Source organism: Ursus americanus, chromosome 11, assembly GCF_024610735.1.
Source record: "Ursus americanus isolate L20-20 chromosome 11, mUrsAme1.1.p, whole genome shotgun sequence".
Lineage (NCBI taxonomy): Eukaryota > Metazoa > Chordata > Mammalia > Carnivora > Ursidae > Ursus > Ursus americanus.
In genome coordinates, this window is record NC_142137.1 from 41544552 (window position 1) to 41565643 (window position 21092).

The following is a 21092-nucleotide window of genomic DNA, read 5'->3' on the forward strand; positions in this document are numbered from 1 at the left end:
AATATTCAACTGATTTGTGGACTATCATGTGAATAACAAACTACATTGATGATGTTATTTAGTAAGAGATGCATCCTATTTTCATTGGTAAGGCCTTCCCACCTTCACCCTATCATCTTCAGGGAAAAGAACAAAAAATGTTGACATGCTGGGATATAAGCAAATACCGTGACTTCTTCCTCCATTTCCCAATAAAAGCCTCGCCGCAGCCTCAGTCAACAGCTTTGGCGCAATGGCTCTCCTCCCTCCTTGGACCTGCGTACTAGTTGCTTGCTTCTCTGCTTCTTTAGCAGGAACATCTGATGTCCCAGATCCGTATCCCCCGCTGTGGAAGATGAGCGTGGGTCAGTTCAGTGACTACAGGGTAGAGAATGGAAAGTACATTATTGATCCCTGGGTGTACAATGAGAGAATGGGGATGTACAAAATCCTGGTGAACAAGACAGCGAGTTATTTTGAAAACATCGTAGCAAACAATGATCAAAATATTTTATGGGGATTACCTCTCCAGCATGGCTGGCAATACAGAACAGGTAAGAACAACTCTTGTTTTCATCCTGATGATCTACCAGTATGACCATGCAGTAAATGGGAAATAAGACTCTGTGTATACCATATCATGTTTTTGAAAATTGATCCTTTTCTTTTTCCTCTTTCCCCCTCGTAACCATATTTCTCTACTTCTCCTTCTCCTCCATAAATCCTTCTTTTATGTGCTTCTGTTTTGACTAGAAACCACAATGGGGCACAAGGTGTAGTTGCCAAACACAAAAAGACTTCATATTAAATCTATTGAAACCTATCGAACATACTACAAGTATTTATTGAACTCCTGCTAGGTGCTAGATGCCATTCTAAGCACTTAGATGAACAAAGCAGTCAAAAGGATAGACATGAAAAACAGAAGGTGATGATGTTAAATTAACTTGAATTTTTTGATTGTCCCAATTGTGATTAATATACATGGAGATAAGGTTGATAGGCATGGAGTGCCATCTTGTTCATGAGGATGTTGCTCTGCAAATGATCAATTCCTCTGGAAAATACATTCTAGTGTTTAGTTAGGAGATACGTTATGGGCCAAGGATTTATAAATTAAAAAGATATTTTCGTTCTGGCTGACAGAAGAAGCTTATGAAGGAGAGTGGTGCCTCCTGCCTACTCCACGCTGATAATACCACAATAAGGAAATTTATTCAATTCCAATGGAAAAAATACAGAGAGAAGATTATGGTTGATATTAAGTCTGAGCAGTGGTCATATTCAGGAGCTACGGAGGTTGACAAGTCATGCATCTTTGTCAGGGAATGTCCTGAGACCCAAACCTACTCCTAATTATCTGGCATTCCTTGGGGTCAAAACAACCCCGGTGCAAGAGAAATCACTAACATAAAGTCTACAATGGGAGGCATGCCAACTTCAGGGGAGAGTGGAGTCTGAAAGAGCTAGTAGATTAATGCCCTTCTTACTCTTGCATTGCACTCACACATCAGGATCAAGCCTGACTAAACTCATCCTTTGATGAGCTGTTAAGTGTCTAGCATTTGCTAAGAGCAGTGGGGAGATGGGGTGTGAATAAGTACTTTCAGATAGTTTCCCTGCCATCAAAGAATTTACAACAAAAGTGCAATGGGAAAGATAGCAGAAATTGAATAGAAAACAATACACAGCAACTCTTGGATAAAAGTTAAAAGTGCAAAACAAAAACAAAGGGCAGATTGGAGTCAGCTCAAGTAATCAGGAAAAAGTGAATTTATACTGAGATTTGAAATGTGGGTGAAATTTTACTGGGGAAATAGAAATGAAATCTACTAGGAAATAAAAGAATGAGCCTAAGCAGTGTTTCTCAATCTTGGCTGCATATTGAAAATAACTGCCTAGTTAAAAAAAATACCAATAGTTAGGTCCACCTGAAAAATTCTATTCTAATCTGGTAATATTGGAAATTAAGCCAAAGGACAGGACCTGGAAACCGGATGGCTTAGCAGCATGTGATTGAGTGTAGGGTGTGTGTGTGTATTTAAGAAAGGGGGAGATTGAGTGAGAGGGAGTTGTTGGAGATCAATAAAAGAAGAGACCAAATTAAAGCAAAATATTTATTGATATTCAAGAATTAATGTTAGTATATAATAAATAATCCCTGCACACTCTCTCTTCTAGGACGATTAGCTGATCCCTTACAAAGAAAAGGCTGTGGCTATGAATCTGGAGATCCTTTGTGTATCTCTGTGGACAGTTGGTGGGCTGGTAAGTTCACTTAAATGGCAAAATAGGTAATAACCATCCCCAAGGAAAGTATTCAACCTAAAATCTTAGGGACAGAGACAAAACAATACTACTCCTTTGTAAGAAGGAATCTATTTCATCATGTACCTTGTGGGCTTTATGCCACATTCTAGAATTTAAAAGCCATAATGTCAATAACAATTCCCTAGGACATATTCAGCTTTTCACTGAAGGACTGAAAAAAGGAACTGCAAAGGACTGTGGCCTCCGAAAGCCCAGCACTGGCAGTCAGGTGGGAGGTGCCACGAATGAGGGGCAGTCTCCAGAATGAGGAAGGATGAGAAATGAGGGAACAAGCAAATAGGGCTTTTTCTCATTTTGCTCAGATCTAATGTGTTTGACTTTTAAACCATAAACACGTCAGAGTAGTGTACCACAAATCATTTTATCAATCTGTAATCGAAGGCTTCAGTCTGATATTTAATACTAAAATAATCAGAAGGTATTTTCTAATTCCTTAAACTTATTTTGTGTTTTGGGAACAAAATTAATTTACACACAGTTTCTTAGAGATATTTCCCAATCTCCTTAGGGAGATTTGCATTTTTTTTTTTTTTTTTTTTTTTTTTTGCTAGTGACCTTTAGGTTTCTGGATCTGTGATTTTTGCTTACTCGTGTACAGATTACTTAAAAATACTCTCTATCACATTTCTTAGTGCTTGTGATAATAATAAGTATTTTGCTGTTACAGATATGAATTACTTTCTATCTGCATTGCCTTTCCTTGCTGCGGTTGATTCTGGTGTAATGGGGATATCATCAGACCAAGTCATGCTTTTGCCACCACCCAAAGATCAGACAAAGTTTTGTCTTAATGTTTCTAGTTGTCTGTCATCCTTTCCTGAGACAATGAGCAAGTGGAATACCTTTTACCAGGTTGCTTTCATAAGTTTTATAATTTATTTTCCTATAATTTATTTCTTTTTTTGTATAATGCTTTTTGTCTAGGTTTTTGTGTGCATCGTATAATATTTTCCTAAGTGTAACAATGTAGACTGTTATGCAAATTATATTATTACAGTGTAGCTGGGCATTATGTGCCATTAATACCCTCTGAACCAGTATGGCATTAACACAAGGTCTATCCACTCATTTCAAATAAATTATACACAATGTGAGAGTGCAAAAGATATCTTACTAAATGAGAAGAATATTCTGGGTAATTGAACCTGCATGGCAACCAAAGGTTAACTCTTGGGAGAAATATAATTATGGAATTGGTTTTTAGAACAATTAACTTATTTCAACTGAATTAATAAATGATCATATATAGGTAGAAATAAACAATTACGTGGCAATCAAAACCAAATATTCAATGAGCAAAATGAAAACATTGGCTAAACATGGATGTGGGCTAAGGTCCACAATGAAAAGATAGATTTACTAGTTCTATAGATTATTAGTTCACTACTTTAGATATGATTGAATTAAATATTCTAATAAAAATTTCCTCCTTTTCTTAATCTTAAACTTTTGTTGTAATTTCTACTAAGATAGCAGAAAAGCAAATGACAAACCAAAACCAAAATTCTCCTGGCCAGTATAAAATACTGACTCTTGGGAAAATTGTTGCAGCTTATTTCTTATAGATGCATTCAATATTATTAATTATAATAGATATTATACTCTTTTACAGAGTGTTAGTCACTGAGAGCTTGCACAGTTCTTAGAAACAAAATTCTCCTCTCATGTAGAATATTTCTAAATTATATATGGGATTAAATGAAGTTGTAAGGAGAGGAATTGTTATATTTTCTCAAATATGAATAAATTTCTCCTCTGCTACAGCATTTACAGGATCCTTCTAGTAGCTTTGAAGACCTGTTGAAGTACTTGTGGGCTGCGCATGTCTCGAGCTTGGACTATGCTAGCAGGATATTTGAAGATAGGTAAGAATGGATCCCAAATCATTTCTATTGAATATGGTGAAAGACTTTTGGCCTTACTTATGCTTTTTTATTCCTTTTCTAAAATGGTGGTCGGTCTTCCTATTACATAATATTAGTCACTGTGTATTTTAATGATGAAGTGTACTATTTTGGAATGATTAGATTGTGTTTTATGAAGAAGGAACAAAATTTTGAGGAAAAAAAAATCTTGTGCTAACCAACTGATAACTAATGAAACAGCTAGCCAACCAACAAACAAAACATACCAATTTCTCTACATTAAGAAAAGAAAAGACATTTTCTTCATTATTTTGACCATGGGCACATTATATGGTAGGGACATATTTAGGGAAAAAGATCAACTAGCATCAGGATTAGCACAGAGGCTAGCTTAGATTATCGAGCCATTCTACGTGTCCATCTAGAGGTTATCATACACCTACATGTGAGGGTGTAGAAGTGATTTGTGCTTAGTTGTGAATGATACTGTATTAGGGTTCTCCAGAGAAACAGCCCTAATAGAAGATAGATGAGAGGTAGATAGATAGATATAGGTAGAACCGGAAAGAGCCTACCTTCCAGTATGAAGGCCATCAGCCAGGAAAATTCTCTCTTACTTTAGAGTAATTTACTCTTACTCTCTCAGCCTTTTGTTCTGTTCACACCTTCAACAGATTAGATGAGGCCCATCCACATTATGGAGGGCAATATGTTTTACTCAGCCAACTGATTTGGAAACTGAGATTTCCGAAAACAAAACAAAACAAAACAAAAAACTTCACAGAAACACCCAAAATAATGTTTAACTAAATATTTGGGCACCCTGAGGCCCAGTCAATTTGATGCATAAAATCAGCCACCATGGACACTATCTGAGGGTGAAGCCAACTACTTGGAGTGGGATACAGGGTAGAAATCTGGGTATGGTAAAAAATAGGAACCAAAATCAGCGTCCTTGGTATTGTATAAGTGGACTGGTGACTCCAGGCAGGAATGTGTGCCTCTTATTTCACTGGTTGTCTCTCCCACGACTCCATCATTCAGTTAGGTAAATAAATCACCGAAGTAGCAGATTCGAAGCACATTTCCTCCTTTACCTGTCAGTATGGCTTCAAAAACTAGGTATCAAGTTGGGCAACGGAGTTTTCTCTTGGGGCAGCATCGGTGATAGGATTTGGGGCTGCAGTTGTAACTCAACCGCTCTTTCTATTCTGATGACAGGAAATAGGAATGAGATTAGCAGACAAGGATTTCAGCCTGGGATTGCCAGCCTCAAGATTTGACTGAGAGCAAGTCATCGCTCTAGATTACTTTTTTCATTTACAGATGTTCCAGGTTCATATACAAAGATAAATCACTAGAGAATGCAACTTTGTCCCTAAGAAATATAAGAATACTTTAGGTAAATTCAAGGAGATTGAAGAAGTTTTTTTCTTGTAGGTACATTTCCTGTCTCCTGTGGACTTAGACTTTTAATCTTATTGTATTTATTCCTATTTATGTAATGGAATCGCTTTTGAAAGAAATGTCATATTTTTTAACAGGCCAAGTTTATTTAAAAACTCCAAAATCACAGAACATATGAAGTTTTCAGTGAATAATCTTAAATATTTACCTGATTATTTGGATCACAAGTGTATGACCTAAAAGTTTTTTTTTCTGATAGTATTAGAAGTACTTTCCTCACTAATTATGACCAAAAAAATTGTTTTTTACTAACTCTTTTTATTCTCTGAAATTTGTTCCTTTTTACTTGACCTATTTAGGTATCAACAAATGACTCTCTCCCATGATTTTTTAAAATAGCTACTGTTTCTCAAGCACAACAAGTAAAAGAAATTTCACGAAGTGTCCTCACGTAATACCTCACTTCAAAACACCTCCTTTTTCTAGATCCTGAGTATGTGGTTGAGCTGTTGAGTAACTTGCTTAAAATCTTATGGTCAGTGAAGGGCAGGGCTAGTCTTCAAATTTCTCCTGACTCCATAGCTCCTCTTCTTACCTGTAAGCATACGTGACCTACAAACTAGTTTTATGAGGTCAATAAGTACCAAGGTTCTTCCTCCCTTCTAAAAAGATATTTAAAACTCTTAAACGATAAAAAAAATGCTTCCACCTTTTCAATATATAATGAAGCAGGAATAAAATATGATATTCACTTCCTTGATGAGAATCTTTCAATTCTGGGGAGAGATGAGCCACACAGGCAATCACCTAACTGAACAAATAGCATTCATAACTCTTCTCCCACCCTCTCAGGTAGGTTAGCAGGCAAGTGAGGGTGATCAGGGCCCCTTGTCCCGGGAGTTAGAGTAGTGGATGGACGGGCCTTAGAGTCTTCGGAATTCTTCAGAGATTCCTTCCTTCCTCCCTTCCTCCCTTCCTTCTCTCTCTCCCTCCCTCCCCCTCATCCCTCCTTCCTTCCTGTTTCTTTAATTTATATGTTGAATTCAGGTGTGCTTTCTTATTTTTTGTTTTGGATTATTTTTAGTTTGTAGATTATCCACTTCTTATATGTCAATGTTTTAAAGAGTCAAATGGTTCTATGAGGTTTTGCCATCGCTTCCACCAAAAATTCATAAATAAATGAAACAGCTGTATCCAGGGAGAATACCACTATAACCACGGTTACTTTGATATTTGGTACTATATTTCTAAAAATAAAAAATCCTATACCATGTCCCGATTTGCAGATTTAAGTTTTATCCTTTTTATCACCACCATAGAAAACTACCACTTAGTTCCCCTCACCTCCACTCCACAAAAATTCTTCCCGCTTCTCACTTTCTCTGCATAATTGTTTAGTAATTTGGATTGGGTCAATGTTCAGTGGCTACATTATTTTAACTATTAATTACTATTCATATCACATGTATTAAACTGATTATAATTATTTTTCCTTGTTATCTTATTCCCCTTATTTATAATTTTTTGTGCATTTTTGTTTACTTTCTATTGTACACACCACTAATCACTTCCAATTGGCAAACCAAGGAAGTTTTTTCTCAACATGTTTAAAAGCATCCAGAATTATATCAATCCCTTCTTCTTGAAGAGGTTTCTTTCAGAGCTGTTGACTTGCTCTGCTCTGCCTAGGTGGTCAGGTATGCTTCTTAGGTCTCTAGTATCTTTGTACTACATTTCCTTTGTCTCTTCTTTGTGTTGAATTACCATTTCCAGGATCCCGTATCTTTTTATTTCCTGGATTACTTTGTTTGTTAAGACTTACATGCTAGTCCATTCAGAACAATTGTATAAGAAAAGAATTGTAGGTAATTTGCATTCTTAAAATATCATTATTCTATCACGATTTTTGACTGAGGCTTTGAGTGATTACAGACATCTAGGCTGGTAATACTTAAGATTTTTGAAGGCATATCTCCATTAATTTTTAGCTTCACTTTTGCTGTTGAGAAGTCTGCAATTTATTAAGTGTGTTGCCCCGTATTTCATTCCACTTTTTTTCATGAGAACGTAGCCCAGTGGATAACTACTAAATGTCAATGTCTACAGCAGTGTTTATTCCTCACATGTCTAAGAGTCAGCTGGGCAGGTCTGCTGCTCTTTCCTGGGCTCACTCGTCTTAGCTGGTTTTGACTGGCACCACAGGATGAGTGAAGCTCAGCTCTGCCCCACTAGTCTTCCCATTCTTCTTCAGCAGGCAAGCTTGACGGTTTGCCATCGTGACGGCAGAGAGGCAAGAGAGAGAAATCAAATTGTGAAAACATACTTCAGGTTCACGCTGTGTCAAGTTGGCTAATATCCTATTGGCCAAATGAAATCATATGGCTGAGCCACCATCAGAAAGTTATGCCTCTCTCCTTCCCACTTCCTTCCAATGTAACAAGGAAGGGACGCTGGAGGAAAAAAAAACAGAGATATAAAGAGTTTAGAAAAATTGGGGCCATGTTTACCATCTACTACATACTGCGGCACTTCCTTCAAATCTCATTTGTTACTTTTTTAGGTAAAATCATATATTAGGGCTTTTATTTACATGACCCAATACTGAACACTGTATAGCCTACATATACCTAAAACTCTGTGGTCTTGGATCCTAAGATTGGTTGGTGCACATTTTTTTTTTTTAAAGATTTTATTTATTTATTCGACAGAGAGACAGCCAGCGAGAGAGGGAACACAAGCAGGGGGAGTGGGAGAGGAAGAAGCAGGCTCATAGCGGAGGAGCCTGATGTGGGGCTCGATCCCATAACGCCGGGATCACGCCCTGAGCTGAAGGCAGACGCTTAACCGCTGTGCCACCCAGGCGCCCTGGTGCACATTTTTCTGTACTCTAAATTACAATGAGCCTTCTAAGGCATATTTTTATTTTTTTTACTTGACTGTATCTTAACTGACTTATTAAATGAATTGTTCAATAACACAATTAAATCGTTTGAAAGGCTTCCATTTGATCCGACTTTGCTTATACACCTCTGAGCCTCGAACAGGTAGGTGCATTCAGCTCTTTCCTAGTGTTTATTTAAACCATTGTTGCTAAGGCTTTGTGGTTTATTTAAGCCATTGTTCTTAGGGCCTGCAGTTTATTTAAGACATTGCAGTTTATTTAAGCCATTGTTCCTCAGTTGTTGTGATGAGCACTGGGTGTTATATGTAAGTGATGAGTCACTAAATTCTACTCCTGAAACCAATATTACCTTATATGTTAACTAACTAGAATTTCAATAAAATCTTGAAACCAAAATATCAAAAACAAAAGAAAGAAAATGATGAGGCTGAGTAGACTAATTACAACTGTACCTGTTTTCACTCGTCTCTTAGGTTGGAGTATTATTCTAAGCCAGAAGCAGATTTTGGAAGAAATTGGTGTGTAGCTGTGGAATATTTAGCTGCTTCCCTCTTTCCTACAACTCTGGTAAGAACATATGAATACCAGAAGGGCCTGCCGCCGCGAATGCTTGTGAACGGGGATAGAGCCCCCTTCATCAGAGACTTTACTGTCTTTCAAAACACCGTCCTGCTTGTTCTAAGTTTTCTTTCCTGAGTGGATAACTCTCCAGGTAAGGGCCTTATAAGCAATAGAAAATTAATATTTCATTGAATAAAGGAAGAAATAATGATTTTATCAGATACAAAGATTGTTATACTGTTAAAGAACGTCATGATTTTCCATGGGTCTCCATTCCACAGTTTTTGGTCCTTCCAATGGTGGCCTGTCCTTTCTTATGTATCTTTATTGATCGAGGAAGGCACCAGACTGCCTTCAGTCCACTTTTCATCTCCAAACCCAGGTATTGCCCTTTGCTGTTGTTACCGTATTCCTTTTTTTTAAACCTTATATATTGCTCTTAAATTTAGAAAAAAATAAAGAAATCTCAAAAGGAAATCTTCCATGATTCATGAGAAAAACAAGCAAATTGACTTATGTGAGCTCCATTCATCTAGCCTTACTAGCCAGCCATGGGTGAAGTATTCTGCTGCCACTCCTCAGCTGTAGGCCTTCCTATCAGAACAGAAAACATAATTAAAATATCACTATTTTTAACCCACCAAAGAGTCTGAAAGCTATATAAGCAAAGTAAACATAAATACATTAAATATATGTTTTTGAAATCTTATTTGAATTAAAAAGAAGCCCACACATTTAAGGCTTTCATGCAATTGCAATTTCTTCTTGCTGTAGTAATGATTCCAGTGCAATATTCTTAGTCAACGGCAGCTTCCCTTTACACAATGAGTAGAGGACTCAGTCTCCTTCCATCTGTGCTTGTTCCGACCCCTAGCTTCTATATAATCTACATCCCACCTAGAAAGATGCTCTCATGTTTGGAGAAGCAGGTGGGCTAGGGAATTAAATGGTTGTCTAAGAGCTACTTTTGTGTGACAAATCTATACCATGCAAGGAGAAGCATGAATTTTGGTGATCACCTGCCAAATAATCAGATGGCCTAACTGCATTGTAGGCCTGGGTTGTATAAACTGGATCTTTCCTCTTAAGATGTACAAGGTGAAGAACTGAGCGGAGAGTGGAAATTATTTCATTTAAAGCTTGAAAGTACCATACTACAAGATTTTATTACAAGATTCAGTTTTACTGAAATTAGGCTGTATGTCGCAGTTTTAAATTGCTTTCACAAGAAAAAAATGGGAGAGTAAATGTTGAAAACTACTGGTGAAAAAATGGTGAGCCTTGGTAGTATAATTGTGTAGACTTTGTATCATGTTTACTATCATCTAGTTGTCATTCTCATGGCAACCACTCTTCATTGATGCTCAGAATTCAGTCACAGAGTCAAAGACCTTGGAGTTTTCAAATAAGCAGAGAATAGAGAAAACGGATGTATTGAAAACAAAGCGTGAGTGAAAAACAACTACTGATACTTAAAAACGAGCATTTTCATTAATCATCAATAGAAACATATACATACATTTACAATAAAGTATCAAAGTGTCATTTAGCTCCTTTTTAGTCTCCAGAAGTGTTTTCCACAAGAAACCTAAGCTAAATTCATTAAATTTAATCTACAAAATAAAATTAATCTTTTCAGGCTTAAAATTATCTTTTTAACATTTTTGCTGATGGTAAGAATTGGCATGGGGTTTTTCATTTTTAATTATGTAAAATTCTGAACCATCTCTGTGTCTATAGTGGCATCAGGTTTTAATCCTTGACTATACATATTCTAAGAGTAAAACTCATATTAAAGTTGAAAAATAATATTAGGTATAAATTAGATAGAAAACAAAGCTTGCCTAGATTTTATTACTTTTTTCCCCCATAGGTGATATTTAAAATAAATAGTGAAGACTGAGTGAAGATTTAAAACTGTCAAAGCTGATGATTCATGTTAATATAATTTAAAAACGCTTTAGGGGCGCCTGGGTGGCACAGCGGTTGAGCGTCTGCCTTCGGCTCAGGGCGTGATCCCTATGTTATGGGATCGAGCCCCACATCAGGCTCCTCTGTTAGGAGCCTGCTTCTTCCTCTCCCACTCCCCCTGCTTGTGTTCCCTCTCTCGCTGGCTGTCTCTATCTCTGTCGAAAAAATAAATAAAATCATTAAAAAAAATAAAAATGCTTTAAAAAATGTGTTGAATTTCATGATTCAAGACTGAGGCCAGCTGCCCCTTTTGCTTCCCCTAACCTCACAGAGAAGATTGTTACCTCCTACTCTTCTGCTGCAGTGGTCACTACCTCCTCCTCTCTTTGAATGAGGACAACTGTTTGCTGAAGTATGATGTATAATTAGGTGGGAGGAAATGAACTTGGGCATCTCAGAAACTTCAGTGAAGATGGTGACATAGGAAACTCCTGAACTTACCTCCTTTCACAGATACCAAATCTACAGCTACAGACAGAACAATTCACTCTGAAAGAAATCCAGGAACTAGCTGAGTGACTCTTACTTTTTGGGAAAATGAGAAAAAATCCACATCAAAGTAGGAAGGAGAGAGGCTGAGACACAATCTTGCAATAAACCCCAGACACACGATAGGGAGGGATCTCACAACTCCCAGCTTCTCCTTAAGGAGTGAGTGATGGGTTTGGACCCCCACATCTGGCACCTCAATTTCTAAGACTTTCATGTTAGAGATGGGCTCCCAAACATTTAGCTTTGAAAGCCAGCAGGGCTTGCATCCACAAGACCTAGAAGGCTAGAGCAAACTAGGAGACGGTTCTTAAAGGGCTTGTACAGACTCACTGTGGCAAATTCCCAAGGGTCCAGAGCAGAGGCAGCAAACTGAAACACACCCAATCTTTTCATGAAAGAGGCCTATTTGTTCATTTTAATAGCTATGGACTGAGGGGCAGGCTTCCAATTTGATACTGCAATACTCTTCGGAAACCAAGAACTTGATAGGTGCCATCTTGGCACTCTCCCTTTGTTTTGCTTCAAGGTGGAGGTATCTTGTGGAAAGGAACTTGTACACACATCTGTGCCATGTTTTTTTTCAGTCTTTACCCGGAAGATACCCCTTGATTGCATGGTTCTGATGGCTAAGAGGGCTTAATTAAACTCATGGGTTCCATAGGACTGCAACAAACAAAAGCTGCCATTGAAGATCCAGCTTAAAATCATCTGGCATCCAAGTGTTGACTGAGCTCTGCGTCTTCGGGACACTGACAGGTCTTGGCCCACCTTCAACTACTGGGGACCTTTAAGAACACACTAAGCAGTTTCACAAAGGATTGAAAGACAACCAAGAACAAGAGTAGGGTTGAGTGGTAAGATTTATCTTTTATACAGATGCCTCTTCGAAACTGGGAGAGGTGGCTGTTCTGTCTAGTCCATAGAAACCAGCACAGAAAGGCAAGGAAAACGAAGACACACAGGAATATGTTCGAAACAATAGAACAGCATAAAACCTCAGAAAAAGACTTTAATAAAATGGAGATAAGTGATTTACCTGATAAAGAGTTCAAAATAATGGTCATAAAGATGCTTTCTGAGGTCAGGAGAAGAATTCACGAGCAAAGTAAAAATTTCAACAGGGAAATATAAAATGTAAGAAAGTACCAAACTGAAATCACCAACTTGAAAAAATATAACAGAGCTGAAAAATTCAATAGAGAGATTCAACTGAAGTCTGGATGAAAGTGGAAGGATCCGGAACTTGAGTACATCGGCAGCAGATTTCATCCAATGAGAGGAGCAAAAAAAGAGAAGAATGAGAAAAAGTTCAAGATAGCTTAAAGACCATTATGGCACAACATCAAGTGGACTGATATTTGTATTGCAAGGGTCCCAGAAATAGAAGAGAGAGAGAAAGGGGCAGAAAACATATTGAAAGAAATAATGATTGAAAATGTCTGTAACTTGGGGAAGGACACAGACATCCAGATTCAAGAAACCTAGAGTTCCAAATAAGATGAGCCCCAAAAACCTACACCAAGACACATTATACTTAAATTGTCAGACGTTAAAGACAAAGAGAGAATCTTAAAAGCAATTAGAGAAAAACAACTCATTATGTACAAGAGAGCCCCCCCCCCCCATAAGACTTGGCAGATTTTTCAGGAGAAATTTTACCAGCCAGAAGGGTGGCATGAATTATTCAAAGTGCTGAAAGAAAAAAACTCCGAACCACAAATACTCTACCTGGCAAATCTTTTCTTCAGAATTGAAGGAAAAATAAAGAGTTCTCCAAACAAGGAAAAGCTGAAGGGGTTCAGCACCACTAGACTGGCTTTATAAGAAATGTTAAAAGGACTTCTTTAAGCTGAAACAAAAGAGTTGCTAATTAGTAACAAGAAAACATCTGAAAGCATAAATCCCTCTTGATAAAGGTAAAATGCAGTTAAATTCAGGATAATCTATTGTAATTGTGGCAGGTTCATAACCTATAAACTTATGAATTAAGAAAAATAATTCCATTTACAATTATTTCAAAAGAATAAAATACCTAGAAATAAATTTAATCAAGGAGGTGAAAGACCTGTACAGTGAAAACTGTAAGACATTAATGAAAGAAATTGAAAAAGACACAAGTAAATGGAAAGAAATTCCATGTTCATGAATTGGAAACAGTAGCATTGTTAAAATGTCCATACTACCCAAAGCAGTCTACAGAGTTAATGCATTGCCTATTAAAATTCCAGTGTCATTTTTCACAGAAATAAAACAATCTTAAAACGTGGATGCTACCATGAAAGACCCTGCATAGCCAAGCAATCTTGAGAAAGAACAAATCTGGAGGCATCTCACTTACAAATTTCAAGCTATACTACAAAGCTATAGTTAGCAAAACAGTAAGGTACTGGCATAAAAACAGACACAAAGATCAGTGGAACAGAATAGAGAGCCCAGAAATAAACCCACACTTGTGTGGTCAGTTAATTTACAAAAAAGGATCCAAGCATATACAATGGGAAAAGGACATTCTCTTAAATAAATGGTGCTGAGAGAACTGGACAGTCACTTGCAAAAGAATGAAATTGGACCATTATCTTACCCCAAATGCAAATGGATTAAAGATTTGACAGTGAGACATGGAACCATAATCCCCTAGAAGAAAACAGGGGTAAGCTCCTTGACATTGGTCTGGGATGAGTTTTTGGATTTGACACCAAAAGCAAAGGCAAAAACAAAATACAAATGGGACTATATCAAACAAAAAGAAAGCAAAGGACATCATCAAAAAAAAAAAAAAAAAAAGGAAAGGAAAGGAAAAAAACCCCACAAAATGGGAGAAATTGTTTGCAAATCGTTTATCTGATTGGGAATTAATATTCAAAAAATATAAGCAATCTGATTTTAAAATGGGCAGTCTGAACAGACATTTTTTCCAAAGAAGACAAACAGATGGCCAACAGGGGCATGAAAAGTTGCTCAACATCACTAGTCATCAGGAAAATGCAGAGATCAAGGAAAACCACTAGATACCACCCATACCTGTTAGAATGGCTATTATTAAAAGACAAGAAGTAACAAGTGTTAAGGAGAATGTGGAGAAAAGGGAACTCTTACGCACTGCTGGTGGGGAAGTAGATTGGTGTAGCCACTATGAAAAATAGCATGAAGTTTTCTCAAAAATTAAAAACTACCATATGATCCAGTAATTCCACTTCTGAGTATTTATCTGAAAGGAATTAGGTCCTTGTCTCAGAAAGATAAATGCAGCCCCACATTCAGTGCATCATTATTACAATAGCTAAGGCATGGAAACAATGTAAGTGCCCATCAGTGGATGAGTAGGTGAAGAAAATATGATGTATACATATATATTCATACATATGTATCGATATATATAAAATGGAATATTATCAGCTATAAAAAAGAATAAAATCCTGTCATTTGCAACAACATGGATGAACCTTATAGGGCTTTATGCTAAGTGAAATAAGTCAGAGGAAGAAAAATACTGTCTGATCTCATTTTACATGGAATTTATAAAAAAATCAAGCTCACAGAAAAGAGATTAGTGGTTGCCAGAGACAGGGGGTAGGGGGTGGGTAAAACAGGCAAAGGTGGTCAAAAAGTACAAACTTCCAGATATAAGATAAATAAGTAATGGAGGTGTAACATATGGTATGATGACTGTAGTTAACGATATTGTATTATATGTTTGCAAGTTGCTAAGATAGTATATATGAAATATTCTCATCACAAGAAAATAATTTGTGACTATGTCTGGTGATGGATGTTAACTAAACTTATTGTGGTAAATATATATATATATATAATTACATTGTATACCCCAAACTAACACAATGTTATATGTCAATTACATCTCAATTTAAAAACCTTACTTAATTTTAAATCTGATCATCTATGGCACTAAATTGAAAGAACGCAGTGGGGCGCAATGTAAAGTGGTTAGCATGTAAAGTTAAGTGGTTAACTCCTATTTATTAAACACCTACCATGGGCCTGAAATTATGTCAGGTGCTTTTTTCCCCTTTATCATGTATAAATATCACTACAATACTTTTATAAAAACATTAGTGCTGGAGCTGACCATTGGCATCTGGTCTTGAAGGGACACCACGGAGCTGGTCCTGCTCTCAGCCAGCTGCCCAGAGTGAGGCGGTGGAGCAAATATGAATATTGGAGTTGCCTGGAGTGAGGCGAATCCAAGTACTGGTGTAATGAACAACCGGGGTAGGTGGCCGACGTATGTGTTAGCAGTCTTGCTTCAGATTGTCTTCTCAGGGGTACCTTCTTTAGTGTTCCTGTTGCTTATACCTTAACAAATATGATACATATTCTGAGCTGCATGATTTTTGCATGCAGTAAAAGGAATGCCTTTTGAAACTCCTGACCACGGTAAAACAAAGCGCCTAACTCCCAAGAAACAATGGACTGTGGAGTGCGGTTTATATCTGCACAGAAGTTTTGTATAATTTTTCCAATAATTCCATATTTTCTGGCAAGTCTCTATACAAAGTATGATCCAGTTTCACTTCATCTAAACACAGCTTCTCTTCTGAGTTGGTAATTCCAAAAATGCCCAAGTTACATGGTATTTGGATATTTAGAATGAACAACTATTAAAATGTTTTAAAACTGAACAAATGTTTTTATAGCTACTGAGTTTTCTATAAGGAAGGAATGGTCAGTAAACTGCACTGGTTCTGTAATAATGTGGAATGAGAGGTATTTAATTCGAGGGCCGGTTGCTGGTTCTTCACATGCTGTTACGAAATGAAGATTTTTACTAGAAGATGCTTCTGTGTAATGTATCTGGGATCTTTCTGAAGAGAGGCTTTATAGACAGGCCAGGCAGGTCCAGGTTATAAACTAAATGGCTATAAAGTGAGGGTGTAATAGATAAATCCAAGGAAATACCAGCTTTGTAAGAAACCAAGACCAGCTTAGCTTATAATGAATGGGATTGTGTTAGAAGAAAATTTTCAGTCATTTCATCATAGTCAGTTTAAGTAGACTTACATGTAAAGCAGAATCATCTCTTCACAAGTTTATTATAGATTCTTTTGATTACTATACATATTCCCCTTGCATCATTTAAGAGGAAATATACTCTCTTGTTTTATACCACCCAGTCCCTACCTTATGGTTTTGCTGACTCCACAATGTATTGATAGATGAGGTCATTTTCACATTTATTAACTCACTGGGTTTAAGAAAGTCCATTGTCACGACTGGTATTAGAAGACTCCGGGCATCTTACAAACATCCTGGGAGTCAGCCTTCTAATTTGGGAGCAAAGTGGATTTTGCTACCTTTCCAGACACAAGGCTGCTAAACCAGTTAAGAAAATAATTTATTTTATGGAGTTAAAGTATATGGTAATTTAAAGGTTCCTGCTTATTTGGTTATCAAATTGTTAAAGTCTGCCACTTTTAAGAAAAGGAAATAAAATGAACAATGATATAGCTGACTTGTGGTCTGGCAGAAACTGCTTCTCCAGCAACAGTACCAAAGTAAATAATGGAGTGTTTTTTTAGAAACAGTGTTTTTAGAAAACATCTTTTCTTGGTCTTCCTATTGTCAACCCCCGTATTTTGCCCATTAATATCTGCCTTTCAATGCATGAGTCTTGGTGCAGGGAAGCCAGAGTGGTTACTATTCCCAAAGCAGCAATTGTATTGAATTCTTGACTTAGAGAAGCTTCTCATAGTTGCTGACATTAACTCTAAGAAATAACTACATACTACTTTGAGAAGTAAACATGTCAAAAACCAAAGTTCTGATATGAGATGAAACAGAAAAACTTAGTAACATTTGTAGACAAAATAGTGAAAAGAGTTTTAGACCAACTTAAAAATCAATTTGTTTCAATAAACTGATTTTGGGGGGGTAATGATCATTGTTTTGTAATTCAAAAGTACTGAGTTCAGAAATCAGTTGTATGATAATGCTAATGCATGTTTGTTTTCTCCCATGCATTTTTAAATAACCAGTAATCTATACTTAAATAAAATTTTTCTTTGATGTAAGAAAATTTTATTGCCAATATTTTACTAATAAAGAAACAGAGGTTTTGTAAGTTTAAATAATTTACCAGCTGGAAATGAGACAATAAATTTGCATCTTGGAGTATTATGTTAAGGCCTGTGCTCCCTCTCCTTATCACATCCTCCTCCTACACACTGGAATCTATACTCTAGATAAGTCTGAAATCCGGTGTCAGCCCTTTGCTCTCTTGTTGGATGTGTTGACTGATTCAACATTAATCAAACTAGCCTGATTTCCTCGCCAGTTTAAATAGAAAGAAGAGGAAAGATCTATCTTGGGTCTTGGGACTTTATAAGAGATTAGCTCTAGCCACCTGAGAAACATGAACCAAATGTTCTCACCCACCAATCAGGTAACATGCTCCATCTCCATGGAAAGGAGTAAATAATATTTATGAGAACAGCTCTTCATGGAAATTAAGCATTATCCTCCCAGCCCTAGAGCATAGGAAGAAAACAGAAGTAGACCTGGGACCAAGCGTTCAGGACACTTTCAAACTATACCTCCGTACGTTAACAGATCTAACCTGAAATATTTCTTCTCTTTAAAAATTGTTTTAAAAACTCTTATCTTTCTTTATTTTAAAAGCGTTTAAATTACTGTTATTTTTGCTAATTTATCTTAAACTATATTTAATATATTCAAACTTTAAAAGTCTAAGTGCTTTGACACATTAAATGAAAATTCAAGTCTTCTTCCCACGTCTCTTTGTTTATATCTCTTGGCCCTTCATCCAATTTTTAAAAGTGGCACAAATTCCTAGAGTATGTTTGTACATAAAACAGCGTATATAAGTGGATAAATAAAACCTGTGTTGTTTGCACAAATGAAATCATACTCACTGCTTGACACTGTATTTTTTTACTAGATAATTTTCTTGAAGATCTTTGGTATCAGGACATATTGATCTAACTCATTCTGTTCAAAGGATATGTAGTGTTTCATTTAATACATTTACTATAACTGTAGGCATTATTTTCTCTTATAAGCTTTGTCAATAATGTAATAATGGCATTTTATGTATGTTTTTCTTGGCATAGTTTATGATTTTACCAATAAATTTGTAGAGAGGAAATGAGTTAAAGTCAATGAGTCATATATTGCCAAGTGGTACTTAAAATAGTTTTCAGGAGTTTACATTTTTGTCATAAAACTGAATTAGGGTTTCTGTTTTCTCTAAGCCACTATTATATAGCAATTTCTCTAACTTATGTTGGTTTCTTATGTAGAAAATTCTACTTCTCTGTCATGTGAATTTATAATTCTTTCTTTTTTTTAATTTAAATTCATTAGCCAAGATATAGTACATTATTAGTTTCAGATGTAGAGTTCAGTAATTCATCAGTTGCATATAACACCCCGTCCTCATCACATCATGTGCCCTCCTTAAGGCCCATCACCCAATTACCCCATGCCCCCACCCACCTACCCCTCCAGCAACCCTCAGTTTCTTTCCTATACTTAAGAGTCTCTTATGGTTTGTCTCCCTCTCTGATTTCATCCCATTCAGTTTTCCCTCCCTTCCCCATGACCCTCTGCACTGTTTCTTACATCCCACATATGAGTGAAACCATATGATAACTGTCTTTCTTCAGTTGACTTATCTCGCTCAGCATAATACCCTCCAGCCCCTCCACAGCATTGTAAATTGTAAATGGTAAGATTTCATGCTTTTCGGTGGCTGAGTAATATTCCATTGTATGTACATACCACTTCTTCTTTATCCAATCATCTGTTGATGGACATCTCAGCTCTTTCCACAGTTTGGCTAGTGTGGACATTGCTGCTATAAACATTGGGGTGTAGGTGCTCCTTCAGATCACTACAGTTGTATCTTTGGGGTAAATACCTAGTAGTGCAATTGCTGGGTCATAGGGTAGCTCTATTTTTAACTTCTTGAGGAACCTCCATACTGTTTTCCAGAGTGGCTGTCCCAGCTTGCATTCCCAAGAACAGTGTAAGAGGGCTCTCCTTTCTCCACATCCTCTCCAACATTTGTTGTTTTCTGACTTGTTCATTTTAGCCATTCTGACTGATGTGAGATAGTATCTCATTGTGCTTTTGATTTGTATTTCCCTGATGCCAAGTGATGTGGAGCATTTTTTCATGTGTCTGCTGGCCATTTGGATGTCTTCTTTGGAGAAATGTCTGTTCGTGGCTTCTGCCCATTTTTCTCTCTATTTTTTTAAAGATTTTATTTATTTATGTGACAGACAGCCAGCGAGAGAGGGAACACAAGCAGGGGGAGTGGGAGAGGAAGAAGCAGGCTCCCAGCAGAGGAGCCCGATGTGGGACTCGATCCCAAAACACCAGGATCACGCCCTGAGCCAAAGGCAGATGGTTAACGACTGCGCTACCCAGGCGCCCCGTTCTGCCCATTTCTTGCCAGAATTATTTGTTCTTTGGGTGTTGAGTTTAATAAGTTCTTTATAGGTCTTGGATACTAGCCCTTTATCTGATACATCATTTGCAACTACTCCCTTTCTGTAGGTTGCCTTTCAGTTTTGTTGATGAATTGACAATTCTTTCAATGTGTTTGTGCACTTTTCCTAGTTTTCTGATTATTTGTATTTCTTATAAATTTTTATTTGAGTTGGTCAATAAATTTTAAATTTAAAACTTCATGTGTGTAATTATCAAGTAATGAATATTAATTTTTATATGCAAAATACATAGAGTTTTGTTTAAAATAAACATTTTAACAATTAAGTATTAATTTGAATTTACATGTAATGATTTTATATCTTTTCCAGGTTCATTTTCATTGACTGCATGGAAAATTTTAATGAAGACACATAATGGAAGGAAGCATGTTCTAGAGATTTTTCAAATAGTTCTTGAAATCTTTACTCCAACATCTCTGATCTTCCCAATGTTTAATTAATGAACTAAAGATGAACAGTTCTAATTTGTTGAGCAACAGTAATTTCAAAATTTTCATGTGATCATAACCATATAGTTTTCTTGTTTCCAATATTTTTGACTTATGCTCATTTGTTAGGATTCTATCCATGCATTCTAACTTGAAATTCAAATTAATGTTATGATTATTTTTGCTCGATTAGTAATTCTTGATTTTTATAATTTATCAATACTTAAAATGTTTGGGATCTAAAGGAAATTATATTAAGCTATCATAAATCATTGTGAAATCAATAAACAAACATTAAATTTATATGGCTCTTTTGTTGTTACCCTGTATAAACTAATTACATGAAATTCAGAGCAATATGTCTTGCTGATTTGTAACCAAAATCCAGAACATTTTAAAACTAAATACTGACAGTCAACTAAAATTTTTAAAACTCATAAAACAGAACTGACAGAATACATACCTAGTTTGTCTTTTTGTGTGTGTGTTTCCACTGACTACAATTTTATAACAATTACGCACTATTTCCCCATCTCTGGTTCACACTTGATAATAAACGCTTAAGGGTCACGTTTGTCAGTGTTGTTCTCTTTCAGGAGAGAAACTACTCTGGCCAGGAGGTGGTGACTTCCAGAGCTGAAATGAAGCTTTCCTATGCAGGTTT

The 21092-nt window shown here is 36.5% G+C and overlaps 1 protein-coding gene and 1 pseudogene across 1 annotated transcript; both read left to right on the top strand.

The window, feature by feature from the left end:
* The first annotated feature begins 232 nt into the window (after nt 1-232).
* C11H6orf58 (chromosome 11 C6orf58 homolog) lies at nt 233-20440 on the top strand. The gene is given in 6 exon segments (XM_045805624.2): nt 233-533; nt 2161-2247; nt 2978-3162; nt 4075-4175; nt 8958-9196; nt 20310-20440. Coding segments are annotated over 6 exon segments (1044 nt in total).
* On the top strand, nt 15675-16131 carry LOC123797561 (ORM1-like protein 1 pseudogene; annotated as a pseudogene).
* Nucleotides 20441-21092: the final 652 nt, after the last annotated feature.